General features: G+C 36.0%; 1 protein-coding gene across 1 annotated transcript; it reads left to right on the top strand.

The window, feature by feature from the left end:
- Nucleotides 1-21,302: 21,302 nt before the first annotated feature.
- LOC306671000 (uncharacterized protein) lies at nt 21,303-21,797 on the top strand (the record flags this gene model as incomplete). Its single annotated transcript, XM_079156067.1, has 1 exon — nt 21,303-21,797. One exon carries the CDS (start codon nt 21,303-21,305, stop codon nt 21,795-21,797), a length of 495 nt encoding a protein of 164 aa, XP_079012193.1.
- Between the last annotated feature and the right edge of the window lie 263 nt (nt 21,798-22,060).

Here is a 22,060-nt window from a genome sequence, read left to right on the forward strand (position 1 = left end):
AAATTTACATGCATTATAGGGAGGAGGACTTCTTAAGATGTGACAGTTTTCTAAACATTATGTGCCAAAGCAAGTCAGAGCCCAAACAGGTTCTTCAGCTTTGGGTGTGTCTGGGTGGGACCTCAGTTATTATTTATTCTGTATTTTATAGGGATATTCAAATATACAGGCCCAGGTAGATTCATTCTCAACTCAACTCCTTTCGTGACTCTAAGATTTATAAAGTGTTGATTCTATAATTTAAACAATGCCCATGAGGCATAGAGTCAAAGTCACATGTTCTTAGCAGCAATAGAAAAGATGAAAGAAATCGCTTTTTATAGGGTTGAAGGTAGCCAAAGAGAGGAGGATATTTTTAATATCCCATCCTCTAGGAGAGAGACAAGGTCTGATGATTGAGGTGAGCTAATAGTAATTATCTTAGGAAAGTTAGAAAAGTTTTCAAGTTTTTCCGAAGTATCCTCAGAAGCTTAAACTAAAAGAGAAGGTAGAGGTAAAAATATTCCATTTCAACCAATACATAATTAGAGTTTTATGGGGACCATAATAGGGAGGAATCAGGGAAAAGTATACTGTGCATACAGTGATCTAAGATTACATTAAATTTGCTTATTTAGGAAATATGAGAGATTTAGGTTATATTGGAACTGATAACAAGTGGACATATTCACAATAAAATAGGACAAGATCTCAAGCGTTCTCCTAGAGAGCAGACACTAATAGTGACTGAACTACCTCTGGAGAATATTATAGTTTGCATATTAGATCAAGATATCTTGGAAATGTAATTTTGATTTGGAAACTAACCCTTCTGAATCTTAGCCTAACCCTTTCTTAAAATGACCTTCCTGATTCATAATTGTCTAGTTTCAAAGAATGATTTGAAATCTCAAAAATAGCATAAAAAAGAATATTGGCATTGTAAAAGGCATTTAATAGGTGTAGATAAAACCATCTAGTTGAGTGGTGTTTGGGGCCAGTCCTATGCTGAGTCAGATTGAATTAACTCTGATGTAGAAATAAGGTAGAGGGAGTTTATATATTTATTTAAAGTGATATTCTGAATCTTTCAGAGTTTGATTTCATGAATTTAAAGGGTGCCTTTCCTAATTACACCTAACCCGTCTCTACTGAAGTCTTCAAATATAAACTGGTCTTACAGAGTCTGGTATTACATAGCAATACAGTGATTATATAAAAGTGCAGAAATTAATTTTGTCCTCTTTGTTCCCAAGTGAGCTTTTGGTTCAATTTTAGTGAGTTTTCTTCATTATGGATTTTCAAAATATCCTATGAAGCAAGCCCTATGGCACATTGCTTGATTTTTGTATTTATAAAAATTTTATTGCATAAAATTCTTCAGTAGGGTGTGGTGAATTCGATCACATTATCATTTGTGTTTTGAAGTTTCATCCACTTTAGAAAATTAATTATGCAAAATATTGGTGCACATATCTTATCAGTAAGATATAAGCATATACAAAATATATTTGCATTATTGTGTGTATGTATCTATATCATGCTTAAAACAAAAGAACATTAAAGGAAACATTGTTATTTTATGAGCATTGTTATTATATCCTGCTACTTTACTGAATTCACTTATGAGTTCTAGAAGTTTTCTGGTGGAATTTCCTGGTTCCTCTAAATATATAAATAGGGATAGTTTGAGTTCTTCTTTTCCTATTCATATTCCTTTAATTTCTTTGGTCTGCCTAATTATTCTGGCTAGCATTTCAAGGACAATGTTGAATAGAAGAGGTGAAAGAGGGCATCCCTGCCTTGTTCCAGTTTTTAGGGGGAATGTTCAGTTTTTCACCATTGAGAATGATATTAGCCATAGGCTTAGCATAGATAGACTTTACAATGTTAAGGAATGTTCCCACTATCCTTATTTTTTCTAGTGTTTTGAGAATAAAGGGGTGCTGTATTTTATCAAATGCTTTTTCTGCATCTATCAAAATAATCATGTGATTCTTGACTTTAAGTCTGTTGATATGGTGAATTCCATTTATTGATTTCTAGATGTTGAACCAACCTTGCATCCCTGGGATAAAACCCACTTGATCGTGATGCACTATCTTTTCAATATATTTTTGTATGCGATTTGCTAAAATTTTGTTGAGAATTTTTGTGTTGATGTTCATTAAGGATATTGGTCTTAAATTTTCTTTCCTTGATGTGTCTGTGTCTGGTTTAGGTATCAGGGTGATATTGGCTTCATAGAATGAGTTTGGAAAGGTTCCCTTCTCTTCTATTTCATGGACAAATAGAGCAGTACAAAAATATGTCATTTTGGTGAATCCTTTAATTTGAATAAAAAAAGTGAATAATGTGGATTTTTTTTGCCTTTGTTATGCATGAGAATCTATGCCTTTTGCCTTTATATTTACTATATGTTTTTTTCTATGTCTCTTAACAAAATTATAAATACATATGCTTAATTTTATTCCCATTGAGCAATTACAGAAACTGAGGTTCTTCCAGATTGAAGACATTTTCCAAGGTCTTATGATTAGTGAATATCTCAGTCAGATAATTACTCACTCTGTTTTCCAGAGAATGCTATTTGTACTACTGAATCCATAGAACATGGAAGAAAGTCTGTACCAGTTATCAATTTACTGCTTCTCAGCTATAAACTTAACTTCAATATGTGTTCTGGGATAATAGATGAGATTTCTTTGAGTTTTTCTCTCTAAATTTGTACACGCCTTTAACTTTCTGAGTAGAGGATGCATGTGGACATTCAAGGAGGCACTGGTTCTTCTAGGTTTTTGGCTGAGGCACAAGAGAGGGACAGAGATGGGAAGATTGAGTGTGAGGACGTCTAGTGAAGCCTACCTTAGCCTGGGGACAAAATGTGCTAGATGCTAAAAAGACTTCAGCGGGACAGAATTCTTTACATAGACCCCAAACTAAGAAACTGGGACCTGAAATACTTCTCATAAATGAATCTCTGTAGGTTTGCCTGCCTTCTGTCAGACACCTCTACAGTCTACCTTTCTCAGGATCTCATTGTGGTCCACCCCTTTATAACTACAGGTATCCACACCACTGGCTAATGATCCTTTGTTCATTACCCACAAACCAGAGGATAGGCCTTATTTGTCCAGGGACTAGAGTAGAGTGTCATGTGCTCATTCATTCACTCATCAGCTTTATCAAGTTTTGATTCATATAAAGAACTTGATACATGTAATGCCTGTGGTTTCATTAATGTGGACAAATGCACATACCCATGAGTTCATCATCAAAATCAAAGTAAAACATGTTTATCACCTCCAAAACTTTCCTCACTTTAAGTTTTCTTTTTCTAATGATAGCTGTACTTCACATGATAGTATCATCTTCACCAGTTTTTAAGTGCACACTACAGTATTTTTGACTACAGCAAAGCAGTTTATCTATTCATTCATTGGGTATACTATTCCTTCTAAAGATTTCCTTAAGTGCGCATTCTCTCATAGACTAAGAGTTCCATACAGAGTTTCCACAGATATTATCATTGTTGTTTATCATAGTGAGGTTGTTTCTAATATTAAACTTTTCCCAATTGAACTGCTGTGTGGTTTACATCTCCTAGTTGAACAAAGACTCATGCACAGACATTTAAGTTTAGGAGTAATTTGTGTGTATATGATGGTGGCCAGGTGCAGCATTTAAGTCTTATTAGTGTATAAGATGAGAAACTAAGATTTAGGGTAAAATATTTACAGGAAGCCCAAGATTTGGGAAAAATGAATGAAAAAGTTGTCAACAAAAGAATGGCCATGGAGTAGAAACCCATTTATCACAGAAACTATGAAAGAAGGTGATGTGAATGAAGTTTTAAAAAGTTGTTTGAAGGCTTATTTTACTGCAGTTATAATTGAAAGGACCAAATAAGTAGCATAAGTAGTATACTTATTAAAATCATACTTTGGTGAAGACAGTTGAGACCAAAATGAAGAAAATATGTGGACTTATTAAATCAAGTAAATTGTTCTGATCATCGCCTCACATAAATATCCTGTATTTCTTCTACAAATATATCAATCCATTCTTTTCATAAAGTTCAAAGTTATGTGTTATTTATTAGAGTTTCCATTCTGTGCTATAGCACACTAAAAATTGTTCTGCCAGTCTAATGTGAATGTGGTAACTTTGACTAAAATATCTAATTTTCTGATTTATTCCACCTGTCAAAATATTAGCTGCTGTTTACACTGAGTGAGAAACATTGAGGGGAGCAAAGTCATGAGGGTAGTCTGAGTAAACTCACTCATGGTCCTATTTTTAAGAAGTGAAACTATTGGACTGCAGCAACAAAAAATGTACTGAAACGACATAGTTCCATACCTCAAAATGGAAACTCTTGAATAGTTCTTTTATGATACAAATCATAATTGGCCTATTAGGAGTTTAAGAAAAGTTCTAGCATCAGAAAAGAAAGAGAAGTTCATGCCTTTCCAGGAAAAGTCTAGGACTAAAAATTCACTCCAGAAAGAAGATAATGGTTCAGGAGAGAAGGTGTTATGGTTAGCATATTAAAATATTCATTACATTGTCCAAAGTCCATGAAAAATAACTCACTGTGATTTGTGATTGGAAAACAAGTTATTAGACAAGGAGAGAGGCATAGAGGCTGATGTTGTTGCTAGTGATGATAATTTAATGACAAGATCTTATTCTTTTCTAGAGAGTTTCCATAATCTTGAAAGAAAAAAATGACAAACACACACATATTTATAAGTCAAACATATTTTGTGGATATGTTCTGTCACAATATGGTCACGAAATGCAATGATATAAGAGAAAATTATAGAGGTAAGAAATTGTGTGTTTAGAGAATAGACATGTATTTGTTGAAGGAATGTGAAAATTCCTAGGGAAGCTTCAAGGAAATCATGATCTTCTAATAACATGATTGTGCACAGATTGAGCTCAGTTTAAGCACATGTTTGCAAAATGAGAGAAGAGAGCCCATGTGAGCTATGACACATGCAACCCTGTTGGTATATAAAGGTGGTGGAAGACTGGGTGACATTCAACTTCAGAAATATCCTCCAACCCCTCAAGTGAAACCTCTCCTCCTGACACCATGTGCAGCAACTACTACGGGAACTCCTGTGGAGGCTGCGGCTGCGGCTCTGGCTGGGGCTGTGGCTCTGGCTGTGGATGCAGATCTGGTTGTGGCTGTGGCTCAGGCTGTGGCTGTGGCTGTGGCACTATCTACGTATATAGATCTCACTGTGGCTGTGGCTCTGGATGTGGATTCAGATCTGGTTGTGGCTGTGGCTCAGGCTGTGGCTGTGGATCAGGCTATGGATGTGGCTCAGGCTGTGGCCATGGCTCTGGTTGTGGATACAGATCTGGTTGTGGCTGCGGCTCAGGCTGTGGATATGGCTCAGGCTGTGGATATGGCTCTGGCTGCTGCAGCTACAGAAGATGCTATTCCTCTTGCTGCTAATCATTGCAACAAGCCATCCTTTGCCCTTGAAATGACCACTGCACCTGCAATTTCAATTGAAACCCCCCATCCATTAGCTTCCAACTGAAGAAAAGATTAAGTTCTGCTGGGCACCTGAATTGACTTCATTACCTCTCTTAGCAATTGAAGAAGAATAAGAAGTTTCATCACATCACTGAAAATAGATATGATTTTGTTGAACACTTAAATGCAAGCTCTTCAAATCTTCCTTTCCTTGACTTGTTTTGTAGCTATCCACAGAAGCACTGTATAATTGGTTATACTAAAATGGAACAGAAATAGCTGTTTCTTAATAAAATAACTTATTTAACAAGAAGCATTGTCTCTCTACTGCGTGTCACTATTAATGATTGGAATTTTGGTGTCCTATACAATTTGTGGACCTCAACTTGGGATTAATAAAATGGTGTTTATTGGTTGGATTGAAATATTACTTCTGTTTGCTAATTCTTACAATATTGATTTATTCCTTTATATCCTCAACACAATACACATATCTAATTTCATATCTTGCAAAAATAAAGGATCAGAATGAGAAGATCAAATGAGAAAGGAAATTTAGTATAAAGTAGTGAGTTAGTGTAAAAGTGGTTGATTTATTTCTCATTTAAGATCATGGTGATAGTGTTGTAATGGCATTATTGTATTTCATTTCAGTGTTTTTATTTAATTAAATTAATTTAGCTGTCTTCCAAATGTTCCTATGCTTAAATCTGTGTTCCCAAGTTGGTACTATTGGCAGAGAGCAAAAACTAGGAAGTGGGGCAGTGAAAGTTGTTATTAGTTGTTTTTGTTGCCATTACCAAACTAATCTGACCAGGACACCTAAGAGGGGACAAAGTGTGTTTTGTGATCATGGTTTCAGATATTGAGTCCATGGTCCTTTGACCCAGTTTCTCTTGCCCAATAGGAGGTGGAGCATCATGGCAGAAGGACATGACAGAGGAAAGCTGCTCACCTAATGCTAGCCAGAAATCAGAGAGAGACAGTGAGAGGGAGGAACCAGGGGACAAACTATGACCCCCAGGGCATGCCCAAGTCACATACTTTCTCAGGCCATGTCCCACCTGGCTATAGAAACAATTCAGCAGAGAAGCCCTTTCAAACTATTAATTCTTCAAATGGATTAATGCACTGATTAGACTAAAGCTCTGATAATGGAATCATGAACTTTTCAGGTTTTCCTCATAGCCAAAGCACTACAGAGGTCCTTGGGACATTGGTGGTGTGCCCTTGAAGTGAATAGTGGACTCCCAGCCACTTCCTCTTCCTCTTTGCTCTGCTTCATGACACAAGTGTTTTTTGCTGCACCATGTGCTCCACCTCCATTTGCTGTCTTGTCAGAGGTCCAGAGCAAAGTGCAGTGATCATGGATAGGAACTTCCGAAAACTGGGAGCCAAAATAAACCTTTTCCCTTGACAAATTGTCTCATACATTTCATTTTAATAGAACAAACCTGACTAATACAGACTTGCTATTCACTTATATTTGGTCTCATATTTCTATATTTCTATGACTCTTAGGGATTGGGAGGGTTAATACTCAGCTGCTTTTATCAGCTGTTGAGTCTGGCATCCATTTTGGGCATCAGTGTCCATGATACACTGAAGGTTTCATATCTTGATTACCTACCCTGAAGAAGCAGTGCCTCATTTTGTGAGTCTTGATTTTTAATTTGATTCACTTATGGGTTTGCTCTTAAGCATTTGTGTTCCATTATTTAGGTTTATTCATTTATTTCTTTCCATATAAATCAGTGCTCTTCACTCATGAATACATGCACACACATGTACACACACAGGATGTTACAGAAACGTCTGCTTCAGGAAACCGCTAACACGCAAAAAGTGGGTTGGAAGGGGAGTGATGTAGGCTCAAAATGTAGAGATGTAAAAACTTTCAGACTGGTGAATTTGGTCTTGAATTTTGGGGTTGATTTAGCTAAAGAAAAGAAACAGTTGGAACATCAGGAAGTTTGTGAAAGCAGGACCCTGAAGACCTTAGAGAACAGTGTTGGAGAAGGTAGAAAACTCAAAGAAGATAATATCCACAGCAATATGTATTCCCTTTAAGCTTTTAGAATTGTAGGAAGTTTAGGGTGGTATGTACAGTTCTAAACCTGGAAGAGCTATTGCAAAATTAATAAAGCTAGCATTATAGATGTGCTCTGTGTCTTTCTAGAGAATAATGAGTTCGAAGCAAATGGATGACCATGACACATACATTCCTCACAACAAGAGCTCTTCTACCATATGACACCATCTGAAGCAAGAAGGACTTCCTCATCAGGTGCTTTACCACTAGCTGTGTTGAAGTCCAGGTGGACTCACCCACTATTAGGGTTATTTGAGGGTGAAACTGCAAGCTAAGAAGGAGGGCTGAGATTAGTTGATCTCACATACCCATTTCTGTCCCTTCTCTATTCTAGGAATTATAGGCTATGAGTCCATTTGAACTTTAATTCTGTGAAAATGTTGATGCTAATGTCAGGAAAGTACAGAATATTTCTATAATAGCCTGTAGAAACCCATTGTTTATTTGGGATACAGAAAGACTTAGAGGCCTAAGATTCAACTTCCATACATTCCTAGAGCCCTTGAATATTGTAAAAGATGACTGTCTTGAGCAGTGGATCAGCAAAAAGGGTTGGGTGGCTGTAGTGTCTTACTTAGAGGGGCAGAACTACTTCTTTTTGATTGAATAGGTAATTTCATTCAATATAATACTAACAAAACACTGTTCATTATATGCTAGTCATAGAAAACTAAAATACTTCATCTCAGTTTTCCAAAATGTGGAAAAACATGAAAAGCTGCAAGCTTCAAATGTGTTCTGTATATATACATATGCATACACATACACACACACACACACACACACGAGTGTTTGCGAACTACACATATCCGTGAACACACACACACACACACACACACTCACACATACACACAAAACCCAGAACCAAAGAAAAATAAATGAACAAAACAGAAGAGGAGACCAAACTTCAAGTAGGAACAGCTAAGGGTGACCTAATGTCCCACTAATGAATAGCCTCTGTTCCAGCAAAAACAGAGACAATTGACACGAGGGCTGCGGAGACCACATGTAGATCACTTCCATACATCTTACAGTATAAAGAGTTCTTAAGTAAAGATGAGCAGTCACAGTGGGCATAGGTATACACCCTGCTCTTTACATCATATTGCCAGATCTACAAAGAGGACTCGGAGGTGTTGAGACCTTTAGGGAATATGGAATCCTCAGTTTGTGACACAATACCCACTGTAACAAAATAGACTAATCACCATCAAAGAACTAGGAGGGAAACTATATTATAAGACTCATTTGGAAATTATTGGAAAATTCACAGAAAACTGTTATCCCAGAATACATTGCAAGGACAAGTCTCTGCTCTTGGAAGACACACACATAAGAGAGGAAGAGAAGACCATCCTAATAAATACATGTAAACCAATGTATGTTTTTGAATGCAAAGCTATAAGAAGTATGAAAAAACAAGGTCAACAAGTAACATCAAAAGTAGTAGAACACTGAAAATAATTAAAATCAGAGCTCAAATCATGATCAATGAAATTGAAACAATAGAAACAATTCAAAAAATTGACAAAATGAAAAATTGGTTCTTTCAAAAATTAAGTAAAATTGATAAAGTGAGCCCTGCTAACAAAGAGAGAGAAAACTCAAATCAGTATAATTCATGATGAAAAAGGGAATATCATGGCAAACACTACTGAAATACAGAAGATAATTAGAAACTATTTTGAAAATTCATACTCTAATACAATAGAAAATGTTGAAGATTTTGAAGATTTCTAAGATATGATCTATCCAAACTGAAGCAGGAAGACATATGCAATTTAAATAGATCAGTATCAAGCAATGAAATAGACAATGCTATCAAAAACCTACCACCAAAGAAAAGCCAAGAACCAGATGAATTCTTAACTGACTTCTACAGGACCTTCAATGAAGAATTAACATTGATACTCCTCAAATTATTGCATGAAATAGAAAAGCAGGGAACCTTTCCAAACATTCTATGAGGCTAATATCACTTGATACCAAAAGCAAAGATACATCAAGGAAAGAAAACTTCAAACCAATATCCCTGATTAATATAGATCCAAGAATTCTCAATAGAATTCTGGCCAATCACATACAAAATCAAACAAAAATATAGTGTACCACAATCAAGTGGAGTTCATCCCAGGGATGCAAGGTTGGTTCAACATATGGAAAGTAATAAATATAATTCATCACACCAATAGATTTAAAGATAAGAATAATATGATCATGTGAATTGATGCTGAAAAAGCATTTGACAAAATACATTACCCCTTCTTGTTCAAAACCCTAGAAAAACTAAGGATAGTGGGAAAATACCTCAACATTGTAGAAGGTATTTAGGCTAGGCACAAGGACAAATATTTTCTCTGATACGCAGATGCTGATTCATAATGGGGGGGTGGTATAAGGAAAAAAGGAGGAAGTTTAGATTGGGAAGGGGGAGGGAGGTGTGTGGAGACAGTGTGGGGGTGGAAGGATAGTGGAATGAAACAGACATTAATTATTACCCTGTGTACATGTATGATTGCACCAATGGTGTGACTCTGCATGGTGTAGAACCAGAGAAATGAGAAGTCATGCTCCATTTGTGTATAATGAGTTGAAATGCATTCTGCTATCATGTGTAACTAATTAGGACAGAAAATTAAAAAAAGAAAAAAACACACAAGGTATCATTATGTCTCCTAAAATTCATAATTCATTAGTGATTAATTCCAAAGATATTGAAGTAGATGGAATACCAGATGAATAATCCATAAGATGGGTTATAGCAACAGAGATTTCCAAGAGAACACAAGAACTGAATGAACTCCCACAGTCAGTATTGAACACAAATGAGAAATTTAGTAACATGGTAGAGATGTTTGAAAACAGAAACCTTGAAAATAAAAGACACAAGAAAGAAAATTAAATATTCAGTTGAAATCAGTCTAATAGAGTAGAGCATGCTGAGGACAGAATCTCAGAGTTGGAAGTCAAAGTGGGTGGGCTTGAATATTCAGAAAGTATTAAAGAAAATAAAATAAGTAACACCTTTAGATGCGAACCCATCAGAATTATTTATGATTTTCTGAGCACAATCTCTAAAATATAAGAGGACTAGGAATGATGTGTTCCAATCCTTGAAATAATGTTGCTATCAATCAGATGGCAGAATACAACAAAGATATCTTTCAGAATCAAAAAATAAAAATAAAAACCTTCCCAGACAGGCAATAACTAAAGTAATTCATGACAACTAAACTGGCACTACAGAAAATATTTCAAGAAAGAGTGAACACAGAAGAATCAAAAACAATCCCCCAAACTTACAAATGGACACATCTCCTTTGAGGAGTATATAAGCAAATGAAAAACAGGACCAAATTAAACATTAAAACCAAATCAAAATGGTGGTATTTAAGAAACATATTCCTATAATATCTGTTTTAGTCAGCTACTTCACTGCTGTGACTGAAAGATCTGACCAGAACAATTTTAAAGAAGGAAAAGTTTATTTGAGGGTTCATGGTTTCCAAGGTCTTAGTCCATCGAAGGCTGGCTTCATTCCTGCATGCTCAAGGTGAGGCAGAACATCATAGTTGAAGAGTGTGGCAGAGTGAAGCAGCTCACATCATTAGGAAACAGAGAGAGATTCCACTTGCCAGATATATATGTATCCCAAAGCCATGCCCCAATTCCCACCTCCTCCAGTTACAACCTACCTGCTTCCAGTTACCACTCAGTTAATCCCATCAGAGATTAATTCGCTGATTAGGTTAAGACTCTCAAAACCTAGACATTTCTCCCCTGAACCTTCTTAAATTATCTCACATGTGAGGTTTTGGGGGACACTTCATATCTAAGCCATAACAATAACACTGAATATAGGAAGAGATAACCATAAGCAGAAAGTGAAAGGATGGAAGAAATTAATATACCATGCAAATGGAGACCCCAAGCAAAACTCTCATATCTGAAGTAGCAGATTGTGAGTAAAAATTAATGAGAGGAGAAAAATATCTCCTTAAATTGGTAAAGGGAACAATCCAAAAAGAATGTATTACAATAATAAAAATTTTGACCCCAATCATTGGTGCATTTAATTATATAAAACAGACACTACACTATACTTGGATAGACCCAGTCACATAGTACTGGGTGATTACTACACACCACTCTCACCAATTGATAGGTCATCCAGACCCACTCAGCAAATAGTCTTCGTACTTAAATACATAAATGAAATACACTTAATAGACATATATAGAATATTTCATCCAACAAAAGTCAATTCACTTTCTTCTCAGCTGCTCATGAAAACTTCTCTAAAATAGATCATATTTTAGGACACAAAACAAATCTTAAAAATTCCAAAAAATTTAGGTAGTTCCTTTTGTCTTATCTGAACAGAGTGGAATAAAAAAAGAAGTTAACAGTAAAAACTACGGAAAGTATTTAAACACATGGAGATTGAAGAGTGCATTTTTGAATAATGATGGGTGATAGAATAAATCAGGTGAAACATTTAAAAAATTCTTAGAATCAAATGACAGTAGCAATAAAACCTACCAGAATCTCTGGGACACTGTGAAGGCCATTCTATGAGGGAAGTTTCTGACTATGAGTTCATTCAGAAGAAACTCAGAGAGCTCCCATATAAACAATATAATGATGCAACCCAAGGCCCTTGAAAAAAATGAGAAAAATTTAATTCCTAAACAAATAGAAGGGAGTATATAATGAAGATCAGGGATAAATTCAATGGAATGGAGAGTAAAAAAGCAATATCAAGGATCAATGAAAGAAAGAGTTGTTTCTTTGAAAATATAAACTATATTGATAAGCACTAAGCCAAATTAAACAAAAGAAAAATAGAGAAAAATTAACTTAATGAAATTTGAGAAGAGAAAGGAGAAATCACCACAGACATCACAGAAATACACTGAATCATTAGGGACTATTGGGAAAACTTATAGTCTGAAAAAATTTGAAAACCTAGAAGAAATAGGTACATTTCTTGATTTGTATGAACTGCCAAAATTGAATCAAAAGTGCATAGAAAATCTAAAGATAATGATAAAGATAATGATAAATACAGGAATAAAAAACTGCACCTCCCCAAACAAAACAACAACAAAAATATCCTAGGATTCAGTGGGTTTTCAGCTTAATTCTACCAGACTTTATAAAAAGCAATGATGCCAATCTAGCAATATGATTTCATTAAATAGAAAGGGATGGAATTCTTACAGCACTTTTCTATGAAGGCTCTATCACACACATTCACGATTTAAAAAGCACTTGAAAACTAGGGACAAAAGAAACTTATCCCAATATCATAAAGGTTATATCTGAAAAACCCAAAGCCATCATCATAGTTAGTGGGGAATATCTGAAAGAACTTCCTTTAAAATCTGGAACAAGACAAGGATGTACACTCTGACTACTGCTGCTAAGTACACTACTATAAATTTTAACCAGAGGAATTAGACATGAGAAGATTATGAAAGGAATAAAAATAGGAAAGAGAATTCAAGTTATCATTTTCCATGTTATATCCTATACTTAGAAAACCCAAAAATCTCCACCAGAAAGTGGCTAGAGCAAAGGAACATATACAGCAAAGTGACAGGTCAACTAACAAGTATCAATAGCTTTCCTATACACCAATATAAATCTTCTGATAGAGAAATCAGGGAAATAATATCATTCAGAGTAGTCTCAAAAAATTAAAATGCCTAGCAAGGAGGTAGAATACCTCTGAGATAAAAACTACAGGACACTTAAGGAAAAATTGAAGACGAAATGAATTCCCAGGGTCATGGATAGGTGGAATTAATATTGTTAAATGTCCATATTACCAAAGCATTATGCAAATTCAATGCAATTTCCAACAAAATACCAATGACCTTCTTCACAGAATTAGAAAAGTAATCCTAAAATTCACATAGAAGAAAGGATGCAGAATAGTCAAAGTAATTCTAAGCCCACAAAGCAATACTAGAGGGCATTGTAATATCTGACTTCAAATCATACTGTAGAGTTATAGTAACAAAACTTGTGTGATACTGGCCTAAAAGCGAATGGACACCTAGAGTTGATAAAAATGTATTGAGGAGACTCTAGAAGTAAAAATATATTATTGGAGTGTCATATCTTAAGAGTCTTTTGGTTCATAAGATTATAAAATATTGATTTTTCTGGATAGAGCAGCCTTAGGTCTCAAAGAAATCACCTAGGAATTACTTAGCAATTAGTGACTTAGTAGAAGTCATTAGTCAAACTCATTTTAATGTTTTATTTCCATGCATACACTTCCCAGTCCTCCACAGAGCCTTGCTATACATCTTTGAAATCTTGTGTTGAGATGACTGACTGATGAACTAGAACTTTCCTATGTTTTTGTGAATGGTTTAAGGTAATGACTGGATAACATGAAACAAGCATGGTGCTCTGTATAACTGGAGAAAAATAGTAATGTGTTTGTTAACACAGTGAAGTACTTGTCACAGCTTTCAAAGGACCATGTCTTCTCAGTATTAACTAAGTGGGGTGACTTGCAGATACTGCTCGTGATGTGTAATTTTAGTTATCAAATTGAGTGGATTGACACAGAAAATCAATTAGTAAGTACACTTATGGGTGTGTCTGTGAGGGTGTGTCCAGATGATTGGTATGTGTGTCAGAGAACTGTGGGGGAAGACGTCTCAAGAATACAGGCAGCACTGTCCAATTGGTGATCCAGGTGGAACCAAATGCAGGATGGGAAAGTCCATCATCCACATGTTAAAGTCTGAGATTTCTTAAATGGGATATGTTTTATTCTGCTGTCATTTTACATGACCATTAGCATCCAGTTGTAACAATCTTGTTAAATGGACCCAAAACAGAGACTCTCCAGGGAGCTTCTAGGTCTTGAGCCTCCTGCTGGTGGTGCATGAATTGTTCCTCAGGTTCTAAGGCTCCAGCTTCTTGGACTGAACAGTTACTCATTTCTTTGGATCTCCAGCTTGCAGACAGCCATTGTGGGACGACCTGGCTCTTGATCAAGCAACTCAATCAAGTACATCACATTTTATAATCATATATGCACTCTATTGGTTCCTCTGCTTTTCTATAAAATATTGGTAATAAGCCAGGAATTAAATATGTTTTTCATAAATCACAAAATTGACAGTATTCCCTGCCCCATTCTGTCAATTTATGAACTGACAAAGGTAACAGGAGAGTAGGTCACATAAAATCTTTTGAAACATTCTTTTGTATCTCAATTGAAACCTAACCTCTGGCTTTACTTAGAGTAACTATTGTTGGAACAAATAATGAACTGTGGCCCTGGCTTTGACCATCATCATTCCACGTGTGACTGTTGGATGTGGCCTATGACTGTGGTTGCTGTGCCTACCAAACATTTTGCTGCAGAAGATGCCCTTCCTTTTGCTGCTAGAACTTCATTCCAGAATTTGAGTCTAAATTACGTTGTTACCATTACTTTCCCCTAAAAAATACCCTATTGCACCATTTTTCGTATTATGCAAGGATTGAATATCACATGTGTTTCTTTCAAAGAATCTGTTTGCAGTTGAGATCATGTGAATATTCTTGTTTTATTTGTTTAATATGGAGAACAATTCTGATTATAATCAGAGAAGATTGTGCACATTCAGAGTGGTATGTCTGCAGATGAATTCTGATGATATCAAAATGTAATTATTGGTTCTTTTATTCCTTGGTTTTATTTGGTCAATAAACATAACCATTCCATTCTTTGATGGAATTATAATTATTCATAAATGAATTCAACCAATACTTGGTTTTGCCAAGTATTTGTGTCCTTTGTGTCAAAATCTTAGTCATTTTTTCCTCCTTGGATAGTCAGATAATCACTGTGTTCATGGAAACTTTTTTTGTGGAAAAACATTTACTAAACATTTGTAGTATTTCTTGAGGTTGAGTTGGTATGGGGTTTCCCACATTGTTTTTCAATATCATTTTAGTTGTTCGTTTGCCTTCTTATTAAATGTTCTATTTAGTTTTTTGGTATCTGCAAGTATATCCTGCTGATATTTTGATTGACATTGACTTGAATATATAGATATTTTGAGGGAGTGAATGTCTGAAAAATACTAAGTGCAACCGATGAACATGGTATGCATCTGCATATATTTAAGTCGTTTTTGATTTCTGGTTTGAACTTTAATCATCATTGGGAAAGATGAGGATTTTCTTTGGTGGAGACATAAAAAGGTAAAGACCATCAGAAACCCATTTAACTAAATGAAATTAATCAATCAACAGTCTCAGCAGTTTCTGTCAAAATTAATAAAAATGTTGGTTTGTTATGAAAAATCACATGGTGTTTTGTCTGACAGAAAGATCAGGTAAGCATATTTGAAGAAGTGACAACTAAGGTAGGATTTGAAGAATCTCAACTTGAATAGGTGTCAGAATAGGGGGAAATGATGGAGGCAGAGGGAAGAAGATTTGCAAATGCCCTGAGGTGACAGGAGTTGACTGTGGTTATGGGCTGTAACGAGAGCCATGCAGTTGGAGTTTGTTGATTTACATTATTGGATTTTAGTTTACTTATCACATGAACAGGAGAGCCTATTCAAGACTGAAGAGGGAGGCAGAGGTCAGATCCCATAAGACCTTACTGTAAGGAGTTCATATTTGTTTGGATTTTGTATTAAGGTATTTGTTATGCCCAGACATTTGTCCTTGTACATGGAAATTATCAATTCATTTTCTGCATCTTTATTTTATTTCAAATAAACCCTAAAGCACAAGGTTATGCCATTTCGTTACTGTATTCAAATGTATCACACTTTATATGAACACAAATGCACAAACTCACACCATTTTTCTACTATTCTCAAATGTGTGCATGCGTATTGACTGTGGGAGAAAGGAAGAAAGATTTCTTTGTGGCAGGACACAAAAAAATAGAGAGAATATGTGCTATTCTGGACTCATGGAAAAATTTAAGACAGCTCAGAAAGTGAGTGTAAGGGGCACGGAGCCTATGAGAGCCTCAAAGTGCTTCAAGAAACTGTGTTGAGGACAAGTAGATGTGCCATTTCCCCCACATGCTTAGAGAATTATCACATGGAAGTGTGGTTAAGAAGGGGCTGTAGCTCAGTGGCAGGGGGATTGCCTAGTATGTGTGAGGCACTCAATTCCAGTCTTAGCACTACAGAAAAATAAACAAATAAAGGCATTCTGTCCATCTACGACTACAAAAATAATAAAATTTAAAAAAATGATTGTTTTTAAGCCCCAGATTCCAAAATCAGATGAACATACCTGAATTACAAGGAGGAGGACTTTTCAAGATACAACAATTTTCTAAACATTAATGCTAAAGGAAGTTGGAGCCAAAACGGGTTCTCCAGCTTTGGGTGTGTCTGAGTAGGAGTTCAATTATTATTGTTTCTGCATTTTTATGGGGAAATTAAAACATACAGGCCCAGATAGATTCTTCTTAATCTCAACTCCTTTTCTGCCTCTAAGGTTTGGAAAGTGTTGATTTTACTATTTAAAAAATGCCCATGAGGCATAGAGTCGAAATGGAATGTTATTAGGAATAGGAAAGGTGGAAGGTAGGCAGAGAGAGGTGGATATTTATAATATCTCATCCTCTGAGAGCCAAGGTCTGATGACTGATGAGAACAAATAGAAATCATATTGGCAAAGTTAGAAAGGTTTTCAAGCTTTTCTGAAGTATCAACAGAAACTTAAAGAGAAGGCAGAAGATAAAAATATTCCATTTTAATAAAATACATAATTTGAGTTTCATGGGGAACATAATAGGGAGGAATCAGGGGGAAAATGGTGTGCACACAGTGATCTAAGTTTACATTAGAAAGGCTTCACTAAGAAATATGAAGATTTAGATTATATTGAAACTGCTAACAAATGGACATTTCCACAATGAAGCAGGGCAAAATATCAAGAATTCTCCCAGACAGAAGACATTAATAGTGACTGGACTACCTCTTGAAAATATTATAGTTTGCATATTAGATCGAGATGTCTTGGAAATGTAATTTTGATTTGGAAATTAACTCTTCTGAGCCTGTGTTAAAAAGACCTACCTGAGTCATAGTATGCTAGTTTCAAAGAATGATTTGAAATCCCAAAAATAGTGTAAAAACAGAATATTTGCGTTATAAAAGGCATTGAATAGGTGTAGATAAAAGTATCTAGTTGGGTGGTGTTTGGACAAACCCTCTATTGATTCAGATTGAATTAGCTCTCAAGTAGAAATAAGATTAGGATGGGGTTTATGTATTTATATATGGTGAGATTCTGATAGTCTTTTCAGAGTTTAATCTCATGTATCTGAAGGATGTCCTCCCTAACGACACCCAACTCATCATTACTGAAGTATTCAAATATAAGCTGGACCTACAGAGACTGGTTTACATGGCAATCAGAGACTATCTGAAAATGCAGATATTAATTTTCTCCACATTGTTCCAGTGTTATGCTTTGGTAGCACTGCAGTGGGTTTCTTGATTACCGAGTTTCAAAATATTCCATTGAGTAAACCCTATGGCATATTTTTTTTCATTTCATTTTTTTATTATTTTTTTATTTAGCTTTTAATTATTTAAAGACTGCATTTTGATTCATTTTACACAGATGGGGTACATCATTTCCTATGGCATATTCTTGATTTTAGATTTTTAACAATTTTATTGTATAAAATTCTTCAGCAGAGTACAGTGAGGTCAACGAATTGCCGTTTCTGTTTAGAAGTTCTGTCCACTTTAGAAAATTAGTTATGGAAAATATTGGTATGTATATCTTATCAATAATATATAAGCATATGTGAAAAATGTGTGCATAATGTATATGTATATATCATGCATAAAACATAACAACATTAAAGTAAACATTGCTCTTTTAAAACACATATATCAGTAGAAAATTTGCCATTTTTGATGAATCCTTTAATTTGAACAGAAATAGCAAATAATGAGGAAAATGTATTGCCTTCATTATGCATGAGCATCTATGCCTCTGCACTTCATATTTACTATATGTTTTTCATAGGACACTTAACAAAATTTTAAATACATATACTTAATTTTATTCACATTCAGCAGTTATAGAATCTGAGGTTCCTCCAGGTTGAAGACATTTTCGAAGGTCATATGATTAGTGAATATGTCAGTCAGATAATTACTCACTCTGTTTTCCAGGAAATGTCTTTGTATGACTGAACCCATGGAAGACAGTCTACCACTTTATTGATTTACAGCCTCTCAGCTTCAAACTCCACCTTCAGCATATGTTCTGTGATAAAAGATGAAAATCCTTTGAGTGTTTGTCTTGAAGTTTGTGCATACCTGTAGCTCTCTGAGTTGAGGACATGTGTGGGCACTGAAGGAAGCACTGGTTCTTCTCTCTCTGTCTCTCTCTTTATTTATTTATTTTTTTGGCTCAGGCACAGGAGAGAGATATAGGGTGTGGGCAGATTGGGTTGAGGACATCTGGTGAAGCCTTCCTTAGCCTGGGGACAAAATGTGCTAGATGCTAAAAGACATCAGCAGGACAGTAATCTTTATTTAGACCCAAACACAGAAACGGGCACCTTGAATACTTCTCATGCATGAGTCTCTATAGATTTTCTTGCTTCCTAACAGACTCCCCTACAGATTGTCCTTCCATCCCTCCTCAGAATGTCACCATCTCCCAGCCCTATATAACGCCACATATCTATACCACCAGGTAATGACCTCTTCTTCACCACCTACATTACAGAGGGTTGGTCTACTTGTCCAGTGACTAGAGTGGAAGGTCTATGTGCTTGTTTGATACCTATTAACTTCATCCTCAGCTTTATCAAGTTTTGAAGATATAAAGAACTTGACACATGCAATGCCTGTGGTTCATTAATGTAGACAAATGCACACACCCATGAGTTCATCATCACAATCAAGGGAACAAACATATTTATCACCTCCAAATCTTTCCTCGATTTGTTTTCTTTTTATAGTGATAGCAATACTTGACATGATAGTACCACCTTCACCAGTTTTTAGGTGCACACAACAGTAATTTTGACTACAGCAAAGCAATTTATCTATTCATTCACATATATCAATCCATTTTTTAATAATGTTCAAAGTTATGAGTTACTATTCCTCATAAAGATTTTCTTAAGTGAGCATTCTCTCATAGACTAAGAGTTTCATACAGAGTTTCCACAGATATTATCATTGTTGTTCATCATAGGGAGGTTGTTTCTGATACTAAACTGTTCTAGGTTGAACTGCTGTGTGGTTTATTTACATCTCCTGGTTAAACACAGACTCATGCATAGGCATTTATGGTTAGGAGTAATTTGTGTGTACAAGGTGGTGGTCAGGTGCAGCATTTAAGTCTTATTAGTGTGTCAGATGAGAAGTTCAGATATGGGTAAAATATCTAAAGGAAGCCCAAGGTTTGAGAAAAATCAAGAAAAAAGTTGTCAACAAAAGAATGGCCATGGAGTTGAAACCCATTTATCATGGAAACTATGGATGAAGGTGATGTGAATGAAGTTTGAAAACGTTGCTTTGAAGGTCAATTTTACTGCAGTTATAATTGAAAGGACCAAAAAAGGTAGCAAACGTTGTATACTTACTAACATCAGACTTTGGAAAAGAGAGGTGAGATTAAAATGGAGAAAATATGTGGACTTGTGAAGTCAAGTGAATTGTTCTGATCATCATCTCACATAAACATGATGTATTTCCGCTGCAAGTATATCAATCCGTTCTTTTAATAATGTTCAAAGTTATGAGTTACTTGTTTGATTTCTTTCTGTGCTATTGCACACTCAAAATTTTTACTCCAGTCTAAGGCAAATGTGGTAGCTTTGACTTAAATATGTCCTTTGCCTATTTATTTCATCTGTTGAAGTATTAACTGCTGGTTAACTGCGTTGAGTGGGAAGATTTGATGGAGAGCACAAACATGATCATAGCCTGAGTAAGTCACACACATTCTTGCTTTTAAGAAATGAAGGAATTGAACTGCAGCAATAGAGAATGTAGTGCAACAACACATTTTCATACCTGAAAATGAAAACTCTTGACCAGTTCTATCAAGATACAAATCATAATTGACCTATTAAGAGTTTAAGGAAAGTTCCAGATTCAGAAAATAAGAATTTCATGCCTTTCCAGGATAAGGATGGAAGGAAAATTCCCTTCAGAGAGAACATAAAGCACAGGAGAAAAGTTATTATGTTTACCATGTGGAAGTATTCATTATGTTATCCAAAATCCATGAAAAATAACTTTTTGTGATTTATGTTTAAAAGTCACATTTTCAGAAAAGGAGGGATGGCAGATGCTGATGCTATTGCTGGTGATGATAATTTAAAGACAAGATCCTGTTCTTTAAAAGAGTGGTAAGTCAAACATATTTTGGGGACATGTTCTGTCACAATATGATCATGAAATGAAATTGTATAAGAGAAAATTATACAGGTGTGAAACTGTTTGTTTAGAAAATAGACAAGTATTTGTCGAAGGAATGTGAAAATTCCCAGGGAAGCTTTAAGGAAATCATGATCTTCTAATAACATGATTGTGCACAGATTGAGCTCAGATTAGGCACATGTTTGCAAAATGAGAGACAAGAGCCCATGTGAGCTATGACACATGCAACCCTGTTGGTATATAAAGGTGGTGGAAGACTGGGTGACATTCAACTTCAGAAATATCCTCCAACCCCTCAAGTGAAACCTCACTTCCTGACACCATGTGCAGCAACTACTACAGGAACTCCTGTGGAGGCTGGGGCTGCGGCTCTGGCTCGGGCTGTGGCTCTGGCTGTGGCTCTAACTGGGGCTGTGGCTCTGGCTATGGGTGCAAATCTGGCTCTGGCTGTGGCTCTGGCTGTGGATATGGCTCAGGCTGTGGCTGTGGCTCAGGCTGTGGATACAGATCTGGTTGTGGCTGTGGCTCAGGCTGTGGCTGTGGCTCTGGATGGGGATACAGATCTGGTTGTGGCTGTGGCTCAGTCTGTGGATATGTCTCAGGCTGTGGCTGTGGATCAGGTTGTGGCTCTGGCTGCGGCTGTGGCTCTGGATGGGGATACAGATCTGGTTGTGGCTGCGGCTTAGGCTGTGGATATGGTTCTGGTTGTGGCTCTGGCTGCGGCTGTGGCTCTGGATGGGGCTATGGCTCCCGCTATGGCTGTGGATATGGCTCTGGCTGCTGCAGCCACAGAAGGTACTCTTCTTCTTGCTGCTAATCTTTGCATCAAACCATGATTTGTCCTTGTAATGACCACTCCACCAGCCAGTTCAATAGAAATTTGTCCCCATCCTTTAACGTAAAACTAAAGAAAAGATGAAGTTCTGCTGGGCACCTGAATTGACCTCACAACTTCTCTTAGCAATTGAAGAAGAATAAGAAGTTTCATCACATCACTGAAAACAGATATGATTTTGTTGAACACTTAGATTCAAACTCTTAAAACCCTCTCCTTGTATTGATTCTGTAGCTATGAGTAGA

The sequence above is a fragment of the Sciurus vulgaris genome (genome assembly GCF_902686455.1).
Source record: "Sciurus vulgaris genome assembly, chromosome: 10".
NCBI lineage: Eukaryota > Metazoa > Chordata > Mammalia > Rodentia > Sciuridae > Sciurus > Sciurus vulgaris.